Source organism: Rhipicephalus microplus, chromosome 4 (assembly GCF_043290135.1).
Source record: "Rhipicephalus microplus isolate Deutch F79 chromosome 4, USDA_Rmic, whole genome shotgun sequence".
NCBI lineage: Eukaryota > Metazoa > Arthropoda > Arachnida > Ixodida > Ixodidae > Rhipicephalus > Rhipicephalus microplus.
In genome coordinates, this window is record NC_134703.1 from 112685452 (window position 1) to 112703997 (window position 18546).

The 18546-nt window shown below is 44.1% G+C and overlaps 1 protein-coding gene across 1 annotated transcript; it reads left to right on the forward strand.

Annotated features, from left to right (window-relative positions):
- The first annotated feature begins 397 nt into the window (after positions 1–397).
- On the forward strand, positions 398–18468 carry LOC142814574 (protein canopy homolog 2-like). Its single transcript, XM_075893512.1, has 5 exons — positions 398–617; positions 868–983; positions 4619–4813; positions 10527–10635; positions 18296–18468. Exons 1-5 carry the CDS (start codon positions 518–520, stop codon positions 18328–18330), a joined length of 555 nt encoding a protein of 184 aa, XP_075749627.1. The 5' UTR covers positions 398–517; the 3' UTR covers positions 18331–18468.
- The last annotated feature ends 78 nt before the right edge of the window (positions 18469–18546 follow it).

An 18546-nucleotide genomic window follows, 5' to 3' on the forward strand; every position in this document is an offset into this window, starting at 1 on the left:
AAGTCTTCAGGTGAAGGCGATGGTAGCGCCACCTGGATTTTCCGAAAAAAACGCCTCAGCGTGGAGCCTTCAGTGGACCCACTCCCCCATTCTAGTACACTCTACTAATACTAAGTCACACAAACTGTTACAAACGTTTTAATTTAATTATTTTATGGTGAGCTTGGTTTATATTTTATTATTGTAACGTTGCTTGTTTCAATGCTCGGAGGCTCTAAATAGAAGTCTCAAAGGCTGTGCTTTTATAACCAACAATTGTTCCGCTTTTTTTCTCCAACTTTTTCTTCAAAGAAAGGTTTATAGTTAATATAGAGTCAATATATTAGCTCTATGAAGAAAGCACGTCAAGGCCGCCATGTTTGTGGTATTGTTCAGGTAGCTTTATTTCATGTGTTTATTTTGTCGTCGCCGGTGAAGCGGTTGGCGCGGTGGGTTTTGCGAAGTACACGTGTAATAAGCGTTCTAAGCACTTTTTGTTTCCCCGATCGCTACGCGCACTTCAACTTATAGCTTCGAAATGCAGTACCTCAGTGCTCTCTCCGTACAAGTTCTGGTTCTTTTCACACTTTGCTGTGTAGCGTTTTGTGAGCCGACTGTGCAGGAGCTAAAGTGTCAGGGTGAGTGTTTCCTCGCCGGATGAATGAACTTAATGCTCCCGATCCGTGCTTCGCGCAGCACTGCTGCTTGTTCTCGTGAGACAAAAAGCTAATCCGTTATGCTGTGTAGCGAGCTGCTCATCGTCGACGCTCGTGGAAACTGGCGCGTTTATTTGATTGTAACTCGCGCTAGTTTTTAGTAATGAAGAACTTGTGCTGTTTCTCTTTCAACTTGGCTGACGTTTTTTTTTTTTTCCTGTTGTTCTTTCAGTGTGCAAAGCGTTGGTGACAGAATCGGTTGCAGCTATTTCAAAGGTTGACCCAAAAAAGAAGATACCTGTCGGAAGCTTTAGGCTGCAAGCCGATGGAACTCAGAAGCAAAAAACGGTACGGGCTTTTTGAGCACTTCATGCATGAACGAAGCCGAGCGAGATGCATTTCATCTACATGCTGATCAGGAAGGCGCTTCTTTTCTCGCAAAACTTAGTCGCTAGTCGGGACATTAATCGTCCCTTTTCGTTCCAGGTTTCTGTATCGAAATTCTGTGCTCTTTTTTCGCTGCTTTGCGCAAACGAGCCTTCCGGGAAATAACACTGCGGTCGAAAGTTTTGACTGTGCAGAACCCATTGACGCGACCGGTTTCGTGAAGAACTGTGGTGGAAATAGCACACGCTGTTATGGTGGACGGTTTGTGCTCTTATACGTTTGAGGATTTTCAGAACTGCACCGAGGGGGTGGGGGGGGGGGGGGAGTGGCGTAAACCAGATCAATATTTGGAACTTTGTTTAGATATCCAAATAAGCATCAACTTTGGGCGCTAGAAATGTGCTCTTGATTTAAGGTTGCTTGAAAAATAATAGGTAGATTATAAACCTTTAAAATACACTATGGTGAGGAGTTTCTTGGAATTGGAAATTTATCATGCGAATATTCAGAACAGGAACCTGATCGTGAATATCAGATATTTGTACTGTGGTGTGGCAATGTTATATGTTAATATTATGGTGTTTTAAACTTAATTTTATCGTTTGAGAAACTAAGCTCCATTCACAACTTATTGTTTGGGCAATTAAGTACCAGTACATGAGAAGAAAAAGGAAAGGCAATCATTGACCGTGCCTTGTATAACCGCAAGTGAAAGTTGGTAGAAAAACAATAACAGTCAAATGCACCTTAAGAAGTACGAAGAAGCCCTGTCCTGACAACCAAAAAGTGAGAGCGGATTGCTTCGGCGACGAAAGAAATAGTCCCGCTCATGCACTTGGCAGTGTTCACCAAAGGCACTGACCGTGCAGCTCATGACGTCGGGATGGTGTCTGCACCCATTGGTGCAGACTTGTGCGAATCTCCCTTTGTGGTGGAAATGCCGTGGACTTCTGAAGTTGTATCTGACAATAGCACACACCAACACGTGCACTGAGAAAATTCGATTACCATACATCACATATGTGATCCCATCAGGAGCGCAAAATCTTGCTTTGATAAAAGTTGACTTATTGGTAATCGGTTGTGGGCCTAAAGTGTGGATTGGCTTAAGGATGGTGTTGCCATGTAGAGGGTTGGTCACTCCTCATGTGTTTGTCCACGGGAGCGATGGTGTAATAGCATCTTGAACACTGTATGAGAGACAGACAGCAGAAATGGCCGAGTGCTATCATTTGCTGAATCTGCTTAGCGCAGACATTTAATGCCACCAGCGCCTTTACCACCAGAAGCCTTCTATCACAGCCAATGTACTGCATGTGTAGGACATGTACTGCCGTAACAATTATTCTTAATTTTGTGGTGTTAGTGTGTATTCATTGAGCACTTGAAATTTATGTTTACCTGCTCTTAATTAGATCCACCTTTTAATAAATACATAGTGGGAAAAAGTCTCTCAATGCAGTAAAAAGTTTGCATGCATTGGCTAAACTCATTGCCACACCACATTGAATGCTTCACAAACTTTTTTCATACACACACAATCGACATGTGCAACCAGCACATCCATTCGCGTTACCAGGCTAGTTCTGGGTGCCCGCTGTCTCGTCATGCTTTTTCACAATTACTGAGCAAAGTTAACTGTCACACTACACAAACATCTTTACCTGAGTTGAAAGAATGCAAGCGAATTGTCTGACTTAAAATAAGCAACAGCAAGCAGCAAGTGCTGTTGCTGTCCAGCTACGTGGTGGTCATTTATATTGAAGCTTTAGTAGACTTGTAGGACACCTGGTGTTGTGACTCTGCAACACTTTGCTAAGTGCACTATTCGTTTCAACTCATTTTGATTGGACATAGCATGAGAATCGGCAAACAAATCACAGTCGTCGCCACCAGCCATGCAGCCCTATTCAATCAACGTGCACTGCAGTAAGTTGTGTGATTATTAAATAGTGACAGAATTAAGGTAGCATTGGCGATCAGGCGGGAATTGAAAGAAAGTTGACATTTTTTGTACGACCTCTCGAAACTGCAGCCAAATACTCCATTGTTTGTAACATGAAATAAAGAAACATGGAAAATAAAAAAATTGAGAACAAATTACTCCAGAGATAAGTTATCCTACATATGAAGCGTGGAAGCTTGGGCAAGTTGGCTGCATTCAGTTATATCCTACATAGTTCCTACGTTACTTAATGAATATGTGAAAGCTGGCATAGATTTCTTACACTGCACACAAACTCAATTGCACAATGTACACATGTTTGGTTTTTAATATTTATTTGCAGTTGCTATATTGTTATCAGTGTTGCTATTTTTTTTTGGAATTAGGACTTGATTTCTTTTGTTGCTTTTTTTCATATTGCTGACTGTTTGTCATTGCTGTCATGCTAAAAGGTGGCTGTGGGCCTTTGTCAAGCTGTCTCTTTCGGAGAGCAGCTATTGATGAAAAATAAACATTATTATTATTATTATTATTATTATTATTATTATTATTATTATTATTATTAACCCCCCTGGTATGTGCTCCTTAAGCTGGGAGTCCCTCCCTACTTGTATATTTTCATGTTTTATCCTTAAAAATGCCAGAAAGGTATCAACTTGCACACTAGATTGCCACTCTGGAAAGCCTTCTTATCGTACTCATAGCACATGTAACAACACAGAGAATACATTCTAAGTAGCCTCATGATGTGACGGTGAAGACAGCAGCAGCCAAGGCATCAAATACAAATTGAACTCCTTGTTTAGTGAGTTTCTAGTCGGCAAAGCAAGTGACACTCGCAGCACAGTCATTGGTCCCTGAAAATCTCCCGTGTGCTCAGATTTGGGTGCACGTTAAAGAACCCCAGGTGGTCGAAATTTCCGGAGCCCTCCACTACGGCGTCTCTCATAATCATATGGTGGTTTTGGGACGTTAAACCCCACATATCAATCAAATCCCTGAAAATCTGATCTGCATATCTAACACGTCAGCATTGTACAAGCACTTTGATCGTAACATTCAAATGGGTTCTGACAGTTCTAGCACAACAAGACTAAGCATGTATGAAGCAGTAACATGTGTAACAGTTAGCCGGTGAAACCCATTCACCACAAAGAAATTACCTTGTGCCCATGTCAGCACTTTCGGTAGTACTTTAGCCGTAGCAAAAGCTGTTGCTTAGTTGTCAGAGTGCTATCATTTTAGTGTGTCGGAAAATGACTGAATGCTAAGTGCAGCAGGGTATGATACAATAGTTTAGGGTCATGAGGTGGAGTGGCAAGCCCTGACCAGGCCTCAGAGGCATGAAATGTAAAGTGCATCTCTAATTGTCTTGCCAGTATATCTTGCAAACTCTGCCTGTCACCTCTCACTGTTGCTCATGTTGTGTTCTTCATCCAACGCTTGCACTTTATTCATTCTTGCTTCCGGCATACTGAGATTGCTCAGGGCGTTGTGCTGCTAAACTAGAGGGTGTGGGTTACTGAACTATAGTACACAAATGCTCAAACGATGGTCAAAATAAATCTGGAGTCTTGCTACTGCACATGTTATCAACCTGCGGTTCTGACTCGTAACACCCCCGAGTTTTGATGAAATTTTTTAATTTCAGATTCCTTACGCTGGCTCCGAGGCACACATGCACGATGTCCTCGACGAAGTGTGCAGCCAGATGGACAACTACGCACAGGCGACACACAAGGAGAACGGAGAGCTTATTCTTGTGAACCTCAGTAAGGACGTTGACAAGCTGAGCACTTACCAAGTTGTCCCTGACCCCACTGCTAATGGAAAAATTCGGCAGCTTGTAAGTTTACCCTTCGATTTTAGTTTTGACATAGACAACCTCTGCTGCTCACACATTTGCTAACTCATACGTTTTTACGACCTGTATGCAGATGGTGTCCAGATCATGTGCTTAAAGGACACTAAAGGCAACTATTAAGTCGGCATTAATTGTTGAAACAGCGGTCCAGAAACCTCGTAGTGTTGCTTTTGGGCCAAGGAAGGGCCTATTTTGATATAAAACAGCGTATTAGAGGTTCCCATCGGGTTAGCATACTTAAAATTACTTGCCTCAAGAAGCGGACCGAGCAGATTGACTCGCGTCACTGTTGCCTGCACAACGTTGTCTGGTGTTACTGCGCAAGTAGCAGCAGACCGAAAGCAGCGGGAGCCACAGCAGCAACAACGGTTATTGATCAGTTTCCCACCATTGACTTCGAGATTGCAGACGGTTTTGTATTCAACTTCGCCCTGCTAGATGACACCACCTGTTCAGTGTAACAACACGAAAATTGAATTTTCGAACCACTCGTCTTATTCTCTATAGTAACGTCCGGCGATTCTTTTTTCCATGAATCAAGGATAAACGAACAGGCAGCATTTTATTGCGCTTCTCGATGCTTGGACGGTTCTTTATTTAGCGCAGCTAGATCGATTATTAGGGAATTATTGTAGGCGGTCCATCTGAGGTCATTGGGATCACTTTGAATATGTCCTACTGCGGCGCATGTGTTCTTGTGGATTTACCTTAATTTCTCGGTAAATAGGGCACTGTTGTTGGTAATGTTGTTGTTTTAGATGTCATACATTGAGCTTTCACTCTGACATAAGTTGTTATTTGACTTAATTGACTATTTGACTTTTAACTAAAGTGGGTGCTTGGTGTATGCTGCAGAGAAGCACAACGAGCAAACAATGCTTACTGGACACAGAAGTTGCAAAAAAGCTGCTTAGCTGTCAGTTAGCCAGGAAAAGTGGTCTTTACTTTAAATGTTTCAAGCTTAAGTTTTGGCAACCCACAGTTATTCGTTTTAAAGAGCCAGTCAACAGGCTCCGACTTTGACACCCCTAAAAGAGGCTTGGCAATTTGTACAGGAGACTGCGGCGATCACGTTTTTCGAATATTACAGCGCTGCGCGCCATGCAGGGCCTTCATTTTGAAAAACGATTCCCGCACTCCTTTCCTACGCCTGACCAATCCTCCTTTCGCATGCAGTAACGCAAAGTCGCTGATCGGCGACTTGACGGGGCATGCAGCTTATCGATAGGTCCAAATCAGTCACGATGGCGGGCTACGCCTTCATCTTCCTGTGAGGGAGAAGGGTGGCGAGGCCGCGCGAAAATTTGAAACCAGCTGAAAGTGATGTTCTAACTCTTGTAACTTTATTTATGGCACGTGTTCGCAATATTCTTGGGGCAGCATGTTTACAAAGCAAAATTGGACATATTTCTCTTTATAACAATTTTTGGATTTCACAGTTATTTATGAAACTTTAAATGTTCTATGCATTTAAACAGCAAAATTTCACACTTGCTGTCAAGTCCATGTTCTGTAAACGTTTGTCGCTGGGTGTACACTGTGAAGACAGCCGAAAATTCCAACGAGTGCCAGCGATCTTTTTTTCCTCGATGAAGCCAGTTCAACTGCCCCCAAATGTCATGTGCCTAATGTGTTCATGTGTCTGCATGCATTTGGCATGAAGAGTTCCTCTGAAACACAGTAAATCATCTGGAAGTTATCTCATAGATTGAAAGAAAAAAGAGAGAGAGAGAAGCAAGAAAAGGCTTGTACAGATACAGTTCTTGATTAAAAATAAGGGCTGGTTTTCGGTTTTTGGCTTAAATGTAAGTTTGTGCACAAAAATGTCGCTTGCATCTGCTAGTTGATGTAAGGGGCAGCCTCTTTGAAAGAGAAGTTACTCCAATTCTCAAAATGAACAGCTAATTTGCTTTTATCTCACCTGCCCCCAGCCATAGTTAATAGACTGTGGTAACAGACAGCTTCCTTGACGATGCTTTTCCGTTTTTAATGTATAGTGCTCACGGATCGAAACACGAAAATTTTTCATGGTCATTATAAAAGGACACGTAATGTCGGTGCAAAATGCTAGTGACAGGCTATCCCGTCGAGCTCCTATCAAGCTCTCGCTTCGCCTTTCTTGTCCTGCAGAACTGTTTTATCCAGCCTTACCGAATAGCTCTAGGAAACCAAGACATCTCAATGGACCCCTGATATCAAATTTAGAAACCTGAGATGCTTGCATTAATTGATAGTCCTGCGTGAGGGGCCACTTCTGACCAATGATTAGGGACTAGCATTTCCTAAAGAGAATGATTGAAAGTAAGGGTGTGTGTTAATCTGAATATCCAGGTTCAATCGACATTTTCCATGGTTTAACATAGGCAAAGATCCCCGCATAACGTTGCAGAGGTCAAGCAAGTATTGTCGGGGTCGGAGAACATGAACGGTGTGTGCACAATCTCACGATTGGCACCCGGCAAAGACTATCTCCCGATTAGCTCTCGGCGAAGACTATTGTTCGTTATTAGCTGCTCTCTAGGTGGTTTTGGCTGCTCACGCCTGGAGTGCTTTTCTTTTTTCGAAGGGGCACACACTCAAACCGCCCACATAGTTTCATAATTCAACGCTCGCAGGTCCCCCCCTATTTGAAAACAGCCCGCTCGGCATTGCCGATGCTTGAGAGCACGTACTCTCAGCTTCTGCCTCGTTGGGAGGCGCTAGTCTTGTGGTATTTAGGTGGACATTTCATGCTGATGTAAAATCATTCTGAAGTAATGATGCTAGCATTAATTATATGATGTGTTAGAGCGTTGACGAATCAATTTTGTCATTTTAAGACAAAAAGCTACAAATTACAGTAAAAAAACGTCACTCAAAAAACTTTCGCTGTCAGGGGTCCTTTAAGCTTTGTCAGTTGTCTTGCGAGGTTTTCATCCATCTTGTGTGTAGATAGCTTCTTGGTGCACAACAATTTAGACAAGAAGTGCACAGTAGCAGAAAGAGATGTGAAATGTGTAGTGCCAGCCATAGGCTCAGAGTCAAGTGCCAGAAAGAAGAGGTGGAATGCACTGGATGGGTAGCTTATGACGGTGCTTTATTGAGCAAATTTGTGTTGAAACAATGATGTTAGATCGTTTGGCTACATTAAAAGGGCAGCCACGTTCCAACTTCTGTATTATATCAACGTTTTACTTGCACTGTATTGTACTGAATAAAGAGCTTTATCTAACGCTGAAAAAAACCCATGTTTTCTGTGTTAGGAATGTGGGCGTGCAACATAGTTTGCTGACACCAAAGTGCTATCCTTGTTTAATAATAACGTAACTCATTGAATAGAACACTTTTTCACTAAGGAGTGTCAGCACAAAAATTTTACATATTGTTTTTTCTGTTGCAGTAAGTACCTAACGACCCACTTATTATGGCTTGACAGCTCGTATCCTTGAGGGGGCGATATTGAATTATTGGGGGCGGTCCTGATGAGCCCTGTTACATTTTTAAACATAGCTGGCTGGGTGAGCACACAAAGCGGTGTGCACATTAACACCGCATTGACAACTGTTCTTAGAGAAGACTCTCTGGTCCATCTGAGTGCTCCGAGATGTAGTAATATGTGCGACTCGCCGAAAGTGCGCTGCCAAGGAAAGTATGTTAGCCTTCGTGCTCACATGCCAGTCTGCCTCCTATTTCCATTGAAATGGTTTGTTATGAGAGAGCGCTCACAGCGATCGTGGCAGCCAAGGCAGACTCGTGACACAGGTGGCGATAGGTTGTTTTTACATCTCCCCTGCGGCGTCTCTCATAATCATATGGTGGTTTTGGGACGTTAAACCCCACATATCTATCAGTGGTTGTTTATTCATAAGCCAGAGGCACATTTCACATACAGTCGTGCAACACACTAAAATTTTAAATGCAGTCAAAGCTCATTAAAGCAAAGTTGCATCTTACGAGAAATTGAGTTTGTTATATCCGAAAATTTGTCATAAAAGGTATCTCTTAGTACGTATCTATTCCAAGACTATATTTATTAACTTTGCTATATCCAATATTTTGGTATATCCATGTTTGTTATATTGACATTTGAGTGTATGTTCCTGGCTGTATTTTTTGTTGCTACTTCAAGATGATGCGTATGTTTCCGCACACATCTATTTCACAAGTTATTCCTTCAAAATTAATTGTCAGTACTCCTTTATTAAAGCACAAAAGACATGTATTACGAAGCTTTCCGTGACATTACTTTCCGCCGGGTTTAAGAGAACATAGATATAAGTGTGTGCGAATATCCAAAATTTCGAATATTTTGCAAATACTGCTTGCTATTCTCGCACTGGAATTTCACAATTCGAATTACACTATACACTCAGTAAACAGAAATCTGGGAAATGGAACTGCTGCTTAAAATTGAACAAGTGCTTGTTTCGTTGTTGCATTTTGCACCCCTGGTCATCTTTTGTAAACAGAACTCCTGTTAAACGGAAAATATTTTTTTGGTCCCTTCAGGTTCCATTCAATGAGTGCATACTGCATTTGAACTTTCCGAGGGCAAAAACAGTCGAACGTTCGATTTACAGTGGTCTCTTCAGAATTTCAATAAGCTTCACCCTAATAGAATATTGTAGTGTGGCGAAGCCGCCTTTCAGGCTCTGCTACGGTCGCAAATGTACTATTAAAAAAATATAACGCTGGTTCTAACATGGGTAGGATATATATTGCAGGAGTGGGGACTGAATTAATGCTGTTTTGGTACTGAAATGTGGGCAGGAAGTTGGAAAAGTTGAGGCCAAATGATTTTTAGCATCCAAAATTTTGGATTATCTTATATATTGATGTCTATGTGGCGGATTTGGAATTCCAGACTCGAAGGGAGTGCACACACTTGACTGCCACATAAGTTGAGCAGGAGGTGAAAGAGGTGGACATGCTGAATAAATAGCATCTTTGCCTTTCACTCGCTAAAGTGTTGTCGGCAACACTTTGGCTGCACCAAATCATGTACATACATATGATTCAGCCTCCGCATTACTTTATTCTTGATGAAACAACTGTGAAACGCCACCCTGCCAGTGTTTCATCAATATAGTCAAAAGAAACACTTTCATGTTTCTTTTTCATAAGTATATGCTTAAGAAGCCTCTACCACTTTGAAGCTTGAAAAATATTCTAGAAATATTCGAAAAAATATTAGAAAAATATTTTATTTCATTCACACTCACACTTCAATACTATCCAAATTCGGTTCACAACCAAAATATTGCTATTCACACAGCTCTACATAAAATCTATCTATATTTATTTCTGTGAGGATCCACTTTATTATGATTTACCAATCTGCCCAACAATTCAGTTGAAGGTCTGGTGTTGAATAAGTTCATCTACACAGTAGTTAGTATTGTTGGAAAATGTTCTCTTGGAAATCAAGTGTGAACAGTAATTTTGATTCCTAAAGGCTTGCTCACATTTCTTGTGTCTAAACGTAGTGGCAATTGAGTAGGTGACATGTGGGGATTAGCTAGTGCTCTGCAGGTAATTAATTTGTAGAATAGGGAGCACTGCATGGAATCACCGAATGAGAAATTTACACTCAGTTGGAAATTGTCGGGTGCAGGCGTGCCACACTGCTGGTGCTTATCTCTATGTTTTATTGAAAATAGTCCGTATCTCTATTTTCGTGTACCTTCTTTCCAACATTTTGTTTTTCCGTTTGCAGTGTGAAGATATGATTGGAGAGTACGAAGATGATTACATGCGAGTTTTCTCAAAGCACAAGATAAGGGTGGAGCCCCAAGCCTTTAGGTTGCTTTGTGAAAACAACAAAGGTAAAGAGAGGCCATTGGCATTTTACATTTCGTATGCATACATATTGCCAATAATTATTGTTCTTGAAAATGCAACACCACACTTGTGCTGCATTGTCCTGCCGAACATTCACTGTGTATGATGAACCAACGTTTATGTGACGAAAAGGAGCCTTTTGGAGAGATAGTCAGTTGTTACAAAAGCAGAAGACATTTGGTGTTTGGATGCTGTAATGAAATACATCTTACTTACTGCCAGATTGGTTGGCATGGGACGCTGTTTGGAAAGTGAATAAACATTCGTGTTTTGTTCATGTTTCATACTTAAAGCTGATTGAAAACACACTGTCGGATCTCTTTCTTTCTCGGGTCTACAAAATAACAGAGCTTTGCTGCTGTTTTCAAAGCGAAAGCCTTAAAGGAACACGAAAGGCAAATGTTAAGGAGATCTTTATTGTTGAAATAGTGTTCCAGAAAACCCGTAGCGCTTGTTTTATTCCAAGAGAACGCTTATTTTGAATGAAAGTGCATTTTAGTGGTCGGCACATTGTTATTGAAGTTCATATGTTAGGCCTTGTTGAGGTGACATGCGGGTTCTTTTGCACGGGCCAAAATTGGCGGATGTGCGTGAAGTCATTACATCGAGAAAGTAACTTAGAAAAACTAATTTATTAACATGGAGAAAACGTCCTGCAGCTTTGACACCCTCTTTCTCGGGCCACTGCTGTATGTCTTCTACCTTGACCCCGCTTTTTCTCTTCTCTCTCTTGTCCCGGTGCATTCACCAAAGAAATTGTAGCCTGCAAGCGTAAATGTCCAATGCGCCAGAGCAGCTTCTTGGTCATCCGTCTAGATCGGCTCTGCCATTGTGTCTAGGCACCCGCACTGCGCCATTGCAGAGACGACCAGTCCAGTCGCTTTTCACGGGGTTTCTTAGTGATGCCAAGAACCGCCGCATTCTATCGGTCAGGAAGTCATATTGTCCTCCAACACCAGAACCCCCGTGTTCTGCTGCACCCACCATTGTCTAGGCAAACAGAACGCAACAGCTTGAAAAGGCCTCCTGATGTACCATTTGCCTCGCCAAATCTTGCCTGCCTCTACTGCCTGGTAGCTGATGCTAGGGTTCTTGCTATGGAGGGCACTTTACACAATGTCACATGGGCGTGACATTCTTTTGAACTGTTTGTTTGAGCAACTTTCAAATGCGTGTAAGGCACCCGCAACAGCATGCGATAACGAAGCTACAGTAGAATCTCAGTAAATTGAAATCTGTTAAACGGAAGTGCTGCTTAAATGAAACAAGTGTTGCTCACAAGATTGGTTTCTTTCTCGCATTCTCCACCCCTGGTCATTTCTCAGTAATTGAAACTATTTTAAATGGAACATATTATGTTGGTCCCTTCAAGTTTTATTTAAGGAGTCGACTGTACCACTGAGATGCATCCGTGCAAACGCAGTGCAGCCCTACAAAAATAGAACTTTTGCACAATCCACGCCATTCTCTATTGTAACGTCAAGTTTTTTTCACCATCAATCAAGCAGAAATGCACAAGTAGAAATTTCTTGCATCTTGCAATGCACTGAATGTTCTCATTTTATTACTGGTAATATAATTTGTACTTTGGTCTCTTGACGTCATCGGGCACGTTCAGATAGATCTCACTGGTTGCGAATCTAGTATCCTACATTTACCTTAATCTGTCGATTACTACAGCAGTGATAATGGTAATATTGCTACATAGCTAGCACATCAACGGTGAGACATTCGACAATCTGCGTACAGAAGACGACAGAGGACTGCCCTGTCTGCTGTATGTGCTGTTCCCCATCTTGATCGATCCCTAGAATACACTCACAAATAGTCACGTTTTGCCTCATTTTACGTGACATACTATGATGCAGCTGCTACTTCGTCCTTGTACCCATCATGAAGTTCCGCGAGGGCAGTATCCTCACGGGTCTGACCACGCCACAGGTTAAAAGAACATCGTTTTCACCACCTGCACCTCTCGTGACTTCTATCTACGTATTCCTACTTGCGACTTGAGATTCTACTTGCAACTTGAGATTCTACGTATTCCTACTTGCAACTTGAAGTTCTTTAGACAGGACAACCAATGCACCAACCTGTATGAACGGATTATTTTTTTATTTAAAAAAAAATAATCCGTCCCATCTATAGCACTGGCTATAAGTGGGATGTGACCCTTATTCTTGCCAACGTGCTTTTCAACTTGATGGCCCACCGCGTGTATAGTTTGAGACGCACGAAGCCAACATAACAAGCTGGTACTCTTTCAAAGAAAAGCTCCACAACTTTTTTAGCAACACCGCTGGATGGCAGGTGGCTGCGGAGAATCAACTGGCAACTTGAGCACAGACATCTATCGAATCATATGTCGTGTATATTCACAATGTCATCAACATTGCCGCCTGGTTAATGAGCACACGCTCGAGTCTCGGAAAGTATTGCATGTTCTGAAAGGCAATCGCTGGCAAGGCCTTCAACGTCTATAACAACGTTGCCACCGTCAATGGAGTCATCAAAGAGTGTCGGTGGTTTGAAAAAGCGAAGAGCCGCTGTATAGCTCATACATTCGCACGGCTGCCCAAGACAACTTTGTCATGTGAAGCTGCTCACCAGTCACCCACCTATGACGTCACCAATAGTGTTCGTCAGGAGATTGAAGCTGCCTGTACACTCCTATTGAACTGTTCATTTTCACAACATGCCACTGAGCCATAAGAGCCAACAGTAGCCTTAATTCAAGCTTTGGTCAGGCAACAGTTTGCAAACATTGGTCTTCGATCAGCGTGTCCCCTGACCTTGCCTTGAAGTACAGCCTTACTTCTCAAAAACCCTTGTTGATCCTGTTCTGCATTGCCCTTCTGGAACCATACGGAATGGAGAACCCCCGACGACCAGCCTGTCTGCTTTACCTTTCATCCTGGCACATTTCTCACTATCGCCGTTGGTGTTGGTCATACCCGCCATGCCAGACCTAACCAGCACCTCCCATCAGTAGGTTGCAACCAAACAGCCTTCCTTCGGAATATCATGTTTTCAGTGCTTTTACAGCCTCATGCCATGTAGCTCCATGCAGCCTCATGCCATGGTAATGCCATGTAGCTAGCAGAACTGCGGACCACAGCAGGAGCCTAGATCAAGCCCAGGTTACACACCAGCCCGCTGTCAGATTAGGCGTCGCAGGTTGTGGCAGGGAAGGGCACCAGCAGGCTAGGGTTCTGCTTTGGCCAGGCTCAACGTCGTGACCGAGGACCCGCCTATTTTCAACATGTGGCACATAGGCTTTGTCCCGTCATCTGTGCGGCCGTAAATACTGACCGTTGCAGTTTACGAATGCCCGAACGCCCCATTTCCACGCAACTGGACATGGGGGCCAGCGTGTCAATCATGGCTGGCAAACTTTTCAAAAGGACCTTCCCCGGAGTGGCCGTCGAGGCTTCAGGCGTCATGCTGCATGCAGAGTTATTTGGGATGGCTTTCCCAAGTCTAAGGCCAGGCCCAGGTCAGCGTTCGTTTTGGCTACAGGGAAGCAATCCTTCCTCTGTATTATTTGACCACGGGGTCGTCACCGACGCTGCTCGGGAGGAATTGGATTTGCGCACGGTGTGTTCGGCTGCCAGAAGGCCAGGAAGCAGCCCTATGTGGCGTACAAGACGTCCCGAGCCTCCTAACAGAGTTCCAGTCACTGTTCAAGCCAGGGGTGGGCACATTTGACGGTGAGAATGCTGGCATCCGTGTACCCGAGGGAGTCCGGCCTCAGTTTTTCAAGCCTCGACCGCTGCCGTTCGCACTTAAGGACGGAGTGACCCAGGAGCTGCAACGGTTGCAGCGAGAAGGCATCCTGGTACCAGTCAAGACTGCGGAGTGAGCCGCTCCCATCGTTCCAGTTCCCGAGTGGGACGGTAGTGTCAGAATCTGTTGGAATTTTCAAGGGTACCATCAATCCCGTCGCTACCGCCGAAAAAGTACCTCCTGCCTCTGATTGAACTTCTCTGGTCGGATTTGTCTGGTGGTCAGAAATTCACGAAGCTCGGCCTCAGAGATGCATACCAGCAGTTGGGGCTCCAAGAGGCCTCACAGAAGTACGTCAGGATATCGATAACTATGGGGCTTTTTCAGCATATATGTTTACCATGCGGGGGTGGCCTCGGCACCAGCCATCTTTCAGAGAGATGGACAACCTCTTCAGGGTGGGAAGGGGGGGGGGCATGAGGAACGTGGCAGTGTACTTGGACGATATGCTCGTCACCGATATTGACTACGGAGACTACATGCAGAATCTGCTCAACGTTCTGGCCCGACTTCAGGATGCTGGTCTCAAGCTCAAGCGTGAAAAGTGCATGTTCATGGTTCTGAGTGTAGAATACCTGGGAATACGTCATCTCCCAGGTTGGCCTGACTCTGACTCCCCGCAAAGCTGAGGCTGTTCTGAAGGCGCCGAAGCCCCGAAACAAGAAAGAGCTGCAAAGTTACCTTGGCCTCATCAATTTCTACACGAGGTTCCTGCCGAATCTGTCTGCGCATCTGCAGCCACTGCACATTCTGCTTCAAGATGGCCAGCATTAGGCGTGAAAGAAGTAGCAGGGTGTGGACTTTGAGTATAGTAAACAGCTAATCACCAAGGCACCGGTGCTGGTGGACTTCGATCCAGCCAAGCCTGTTGTCCTTACTGTAGGTGTATGACCAGTTGTGGTGCCGTCCTGGGGCACTGCCCGAGCCTAGAATGCTAGTATTCGCCAAAAATTTTCGTTTTGGCCCACTTTGGTCTGCTGGACAAGTGGTCTCGCCTGCTAGCTCCTCCTCTTTGCTCGTACGATAGCAGGCTGGAACCACATGGCAACGACGTGCTGACCATGTGAGGGCTAACTGCGGGACCGGGCTTGCATCCATGGCAGCACCTGTTGCGGCTAGTGAGCCAACCATTGCGCAAGGAACAGGCGCCTCCAGTTGTGCGCCTGTAGTTGGGCTGCCGGCAAGTTCAGTGCTATCTCTGACAACCACGGTAGAATCTCGGGAGGAATCAAGAGCAGCTCATGCAGCACCTAGTGCTGCTGCACCTAGTCCCTCAACACCTGTACCCAGGCGGAGCAATTGACAACGAAGGGCCCAGACTGCTTTTCTTCTACCTAAACCAACGTTGAACCGGCTGGGACTTGTACTTTTTATTTTGTGTACAATAACGGGGGTGAGGGGTGTAACAAGCTTTGGTGCCCTGCCTAGCCTAGTATCATTACCTCGCCAAGTTCGGCAGGCAACCTTGGTCGTGCTTAAATAATAAACACTGAGAGCGCTGTTCAGCAGTCAGTAGTAGCTGTTACTCCACCACGCGTGTAGGGTTGTCCTTGTTAGAGAGCGGTGCCTCGGCGCTCCCTCTCGTCCACGGTCTTCGCGGCAGATCGTGAAGACAAAGAGGGCTGGCCTGTCTGCTGTGCCTGGTGTCTTCTGTCTTGATCGATCAGTGTAAACACACTCACAAATAGTCTTGTCTCATTTTGTGTATCAATATTGACATTTTAGACGTTCTCAAATATTGTTCCTTGGCACTGACATAAATTTTAGGGGCGAAGAGCCTTATAGCATAGCCCGAATGTCCCCGTCGTAACCACCGTTGACCGCCCCTCCTTAATTCTTGAGCCGGCCATAGAGGGCAGTTGTACTATACGCTAAAAAATGCTAATGGTATGGCACTAGACGGGGTTACTCGTTACTTTAAAGAAGAATCGACGTCACACGTATGGGATTAGAGAGAGGCGATTGCGTGTTTTTCGGCGGCGGCGTACGCCAGGGGGCACTTATAGTACAATAAAAGCGCCGTTCTGGCGCACATGCGCATTAAGAGGCTCGGCAATGGAGAACGGACAAGGCTGCTGAGCAGCGTGTGCGCAGGGCGGCGGCAGTTCGCACTCGAAAAAGGCACCCCGACGTGCGGACGCATGAAGCAGAAGCGCACCATTAGGACTCTGCAGTACGACAACGGGAGGCCGAAGGAGCGAGGCAGGGGCGTGCGGACCCAGCTTCGCCCCACTCCCCATCATTCACTCCGTAGATATGCTGTCATTTTTTAATTAGTCTTTTGTGTCCTTTTACCTGTTTGTCTGTCAAAGTTGCGTTCCTGAAAATATGGCTCAAGAAAAGAGAGAGCCCATACTGCAAGTGTACTGTGGCCATTTTGTCTTTGTGGCATCGCACAAGTAAAAACATGAAGAAGGCACATCAGTGTGCCTACTGTGCATTTGCTTTGTGCACGCAGTCATTGCACTGTTTGCGTGAGCAGTAGTATACAGGGGACATGAAAAAAGGCGAGACGCATGCTCCACACCAGTCCTGCGGTGATAGCCCTTCCGAGCATACATGCTCTAGAAGTAGGGTGGAGAGGAGAGGTGCATTCGCTTCTAGTCAGCGCTGGTCCCAATGTGGCTCCCCTTCTGCTCGTTAGGCAGTGTCCTTGTGCTGTTGTCGAATTTCAAAAGCTCAATTTTCCACTGCTATAGGCCCAACTTAGATTTTGCCTCCTTTTTGGAAAGTTCGAAGCACTCTTTGTAATGTTGTTTTCAGCCGGTACCGTCTGCTTCTCATACTGAAATATAATTAGAGTATTCATTTTTAGACCAACTGTTCATTGCAGATTATTATGAAATGATTGAACAGCTGTGTACTTATGAAAACTGCCATCATACTCCGTACTTTTGCAGCTGTGGCGAGCACGTTGTCAGGTGCCCGCATTGGAAATCGAAATTTTTTTTTCGACTGTACTTTCATACATTAGCCTTTCAGTAGTGTATACTACACCTGTGTCATGGGTAGCAGCATTTTTCTTTCGTGTTTTACTTCGGTGCCTGAAGAATGTCACTATTGTTTTCAGAGCAATTGAAATTCTGCTGCATCTAAAGTTGTTTGGGAAGTTGTGCAAAAATATAGAACTTGAGCTCCCTAAACTATTTCATCATCAAAAATGTTGTGCGTTGATGTTAAACCAGACTAATCAGCATAAGCTCCACGCTCCTCATTAGTTTATCATCAAAGGGGCTTTGGAAACTTCTTCAAGTAATCATCGTTTATTGCTTCACAAATAAATGGCCACAAAAGATTTCTGAATGCGAAAAGTTCAACTGGAGTTATACTGATTTGTCACATGCTTTAAGTGCTTTTCTTCCTTCTTTCCTTCAACATGTATGATTCAAGCTACTTGGTGGAATGGCCAAGGGGCAAGATGCTGTCAGCATGCATCATCACCCTTTAGCCCATCTTTTTTTCAACATGTTTGCTCACTTTCGTGAACATGCTTGTGTATAGAGTGTAGTTCTAGCTTTACAAAGTGCGGTGCAGGTACACCGTAGCCACGGTTCCTATGCAGCATGCAAATGCGCAAATCAATCGGTGGCCATGACCCTCAGATTTAGGTAGTTGGGCCACTTACAAAAGTTGCTGTGAGATGATGGAAAGATTTCAAGCTGTCTTTGAAACACAACTTAATTGTAAGTTCTTCGCTGCTATCAGTACTATAATTTTTGGCTCGCATGTTCACGGTAGTCTTCGCTACGGATCTGCACAATTTTCTCACCATGTTGATAAAGTGCCGCAGGGCCTTTTCAAAGACACGAGCTGTGCTTTGTAGCACCTGACTGTTTTGTTTTTTTTTTCATTTTTCAGAAATCTGTGGGGAAAAGGCGAAGGAAGAGCTGTAGATACCATCCTATGCTTCACTGTCACTACCGTGTGTGCAGGTCCACGTGATGGTAGAACTTTTTAAAAACTTTAAGAACTGTTCTTTTTTTTTTTGCCAATAGGCACAGCCAAGTCTGCAGTGCTGACGTTGCATTCCTATTTATTCGGCACCATGTGCCAGCATTCATTATTTTCTCTCATATTATGTTACGATGATTTCGAGGCAGCCTTATGTA

What these genes read in the sequence shown, in the direction of transcription:
- LOC142814574 (XM_075893512.1), top strand. Translation starts at nt 518, where the DNA reads ATGCAGTACCTCAGTGCTCTCTCCGTACAAGTTCTGGTTCTTTTCACA. An exon ending in GCAGGAGCTAAAGTGTCAGG is followed by an intron (nt 618 to 867) that starts GTGAGTGTTTCC and finishes TTGTTCTTTCAG; the next exon opens with TGTGCAAAGCGTTGGTGACA. An exon ending in ATGGAAAAATTCGGCAGCTT is followed by an intron (nt 4,814 to 10,526) that starts GTAAGTTTACCC and finishes TTCCGTTTGCAG; the next exon opens with TGTGAAGATATGATTGGAGA.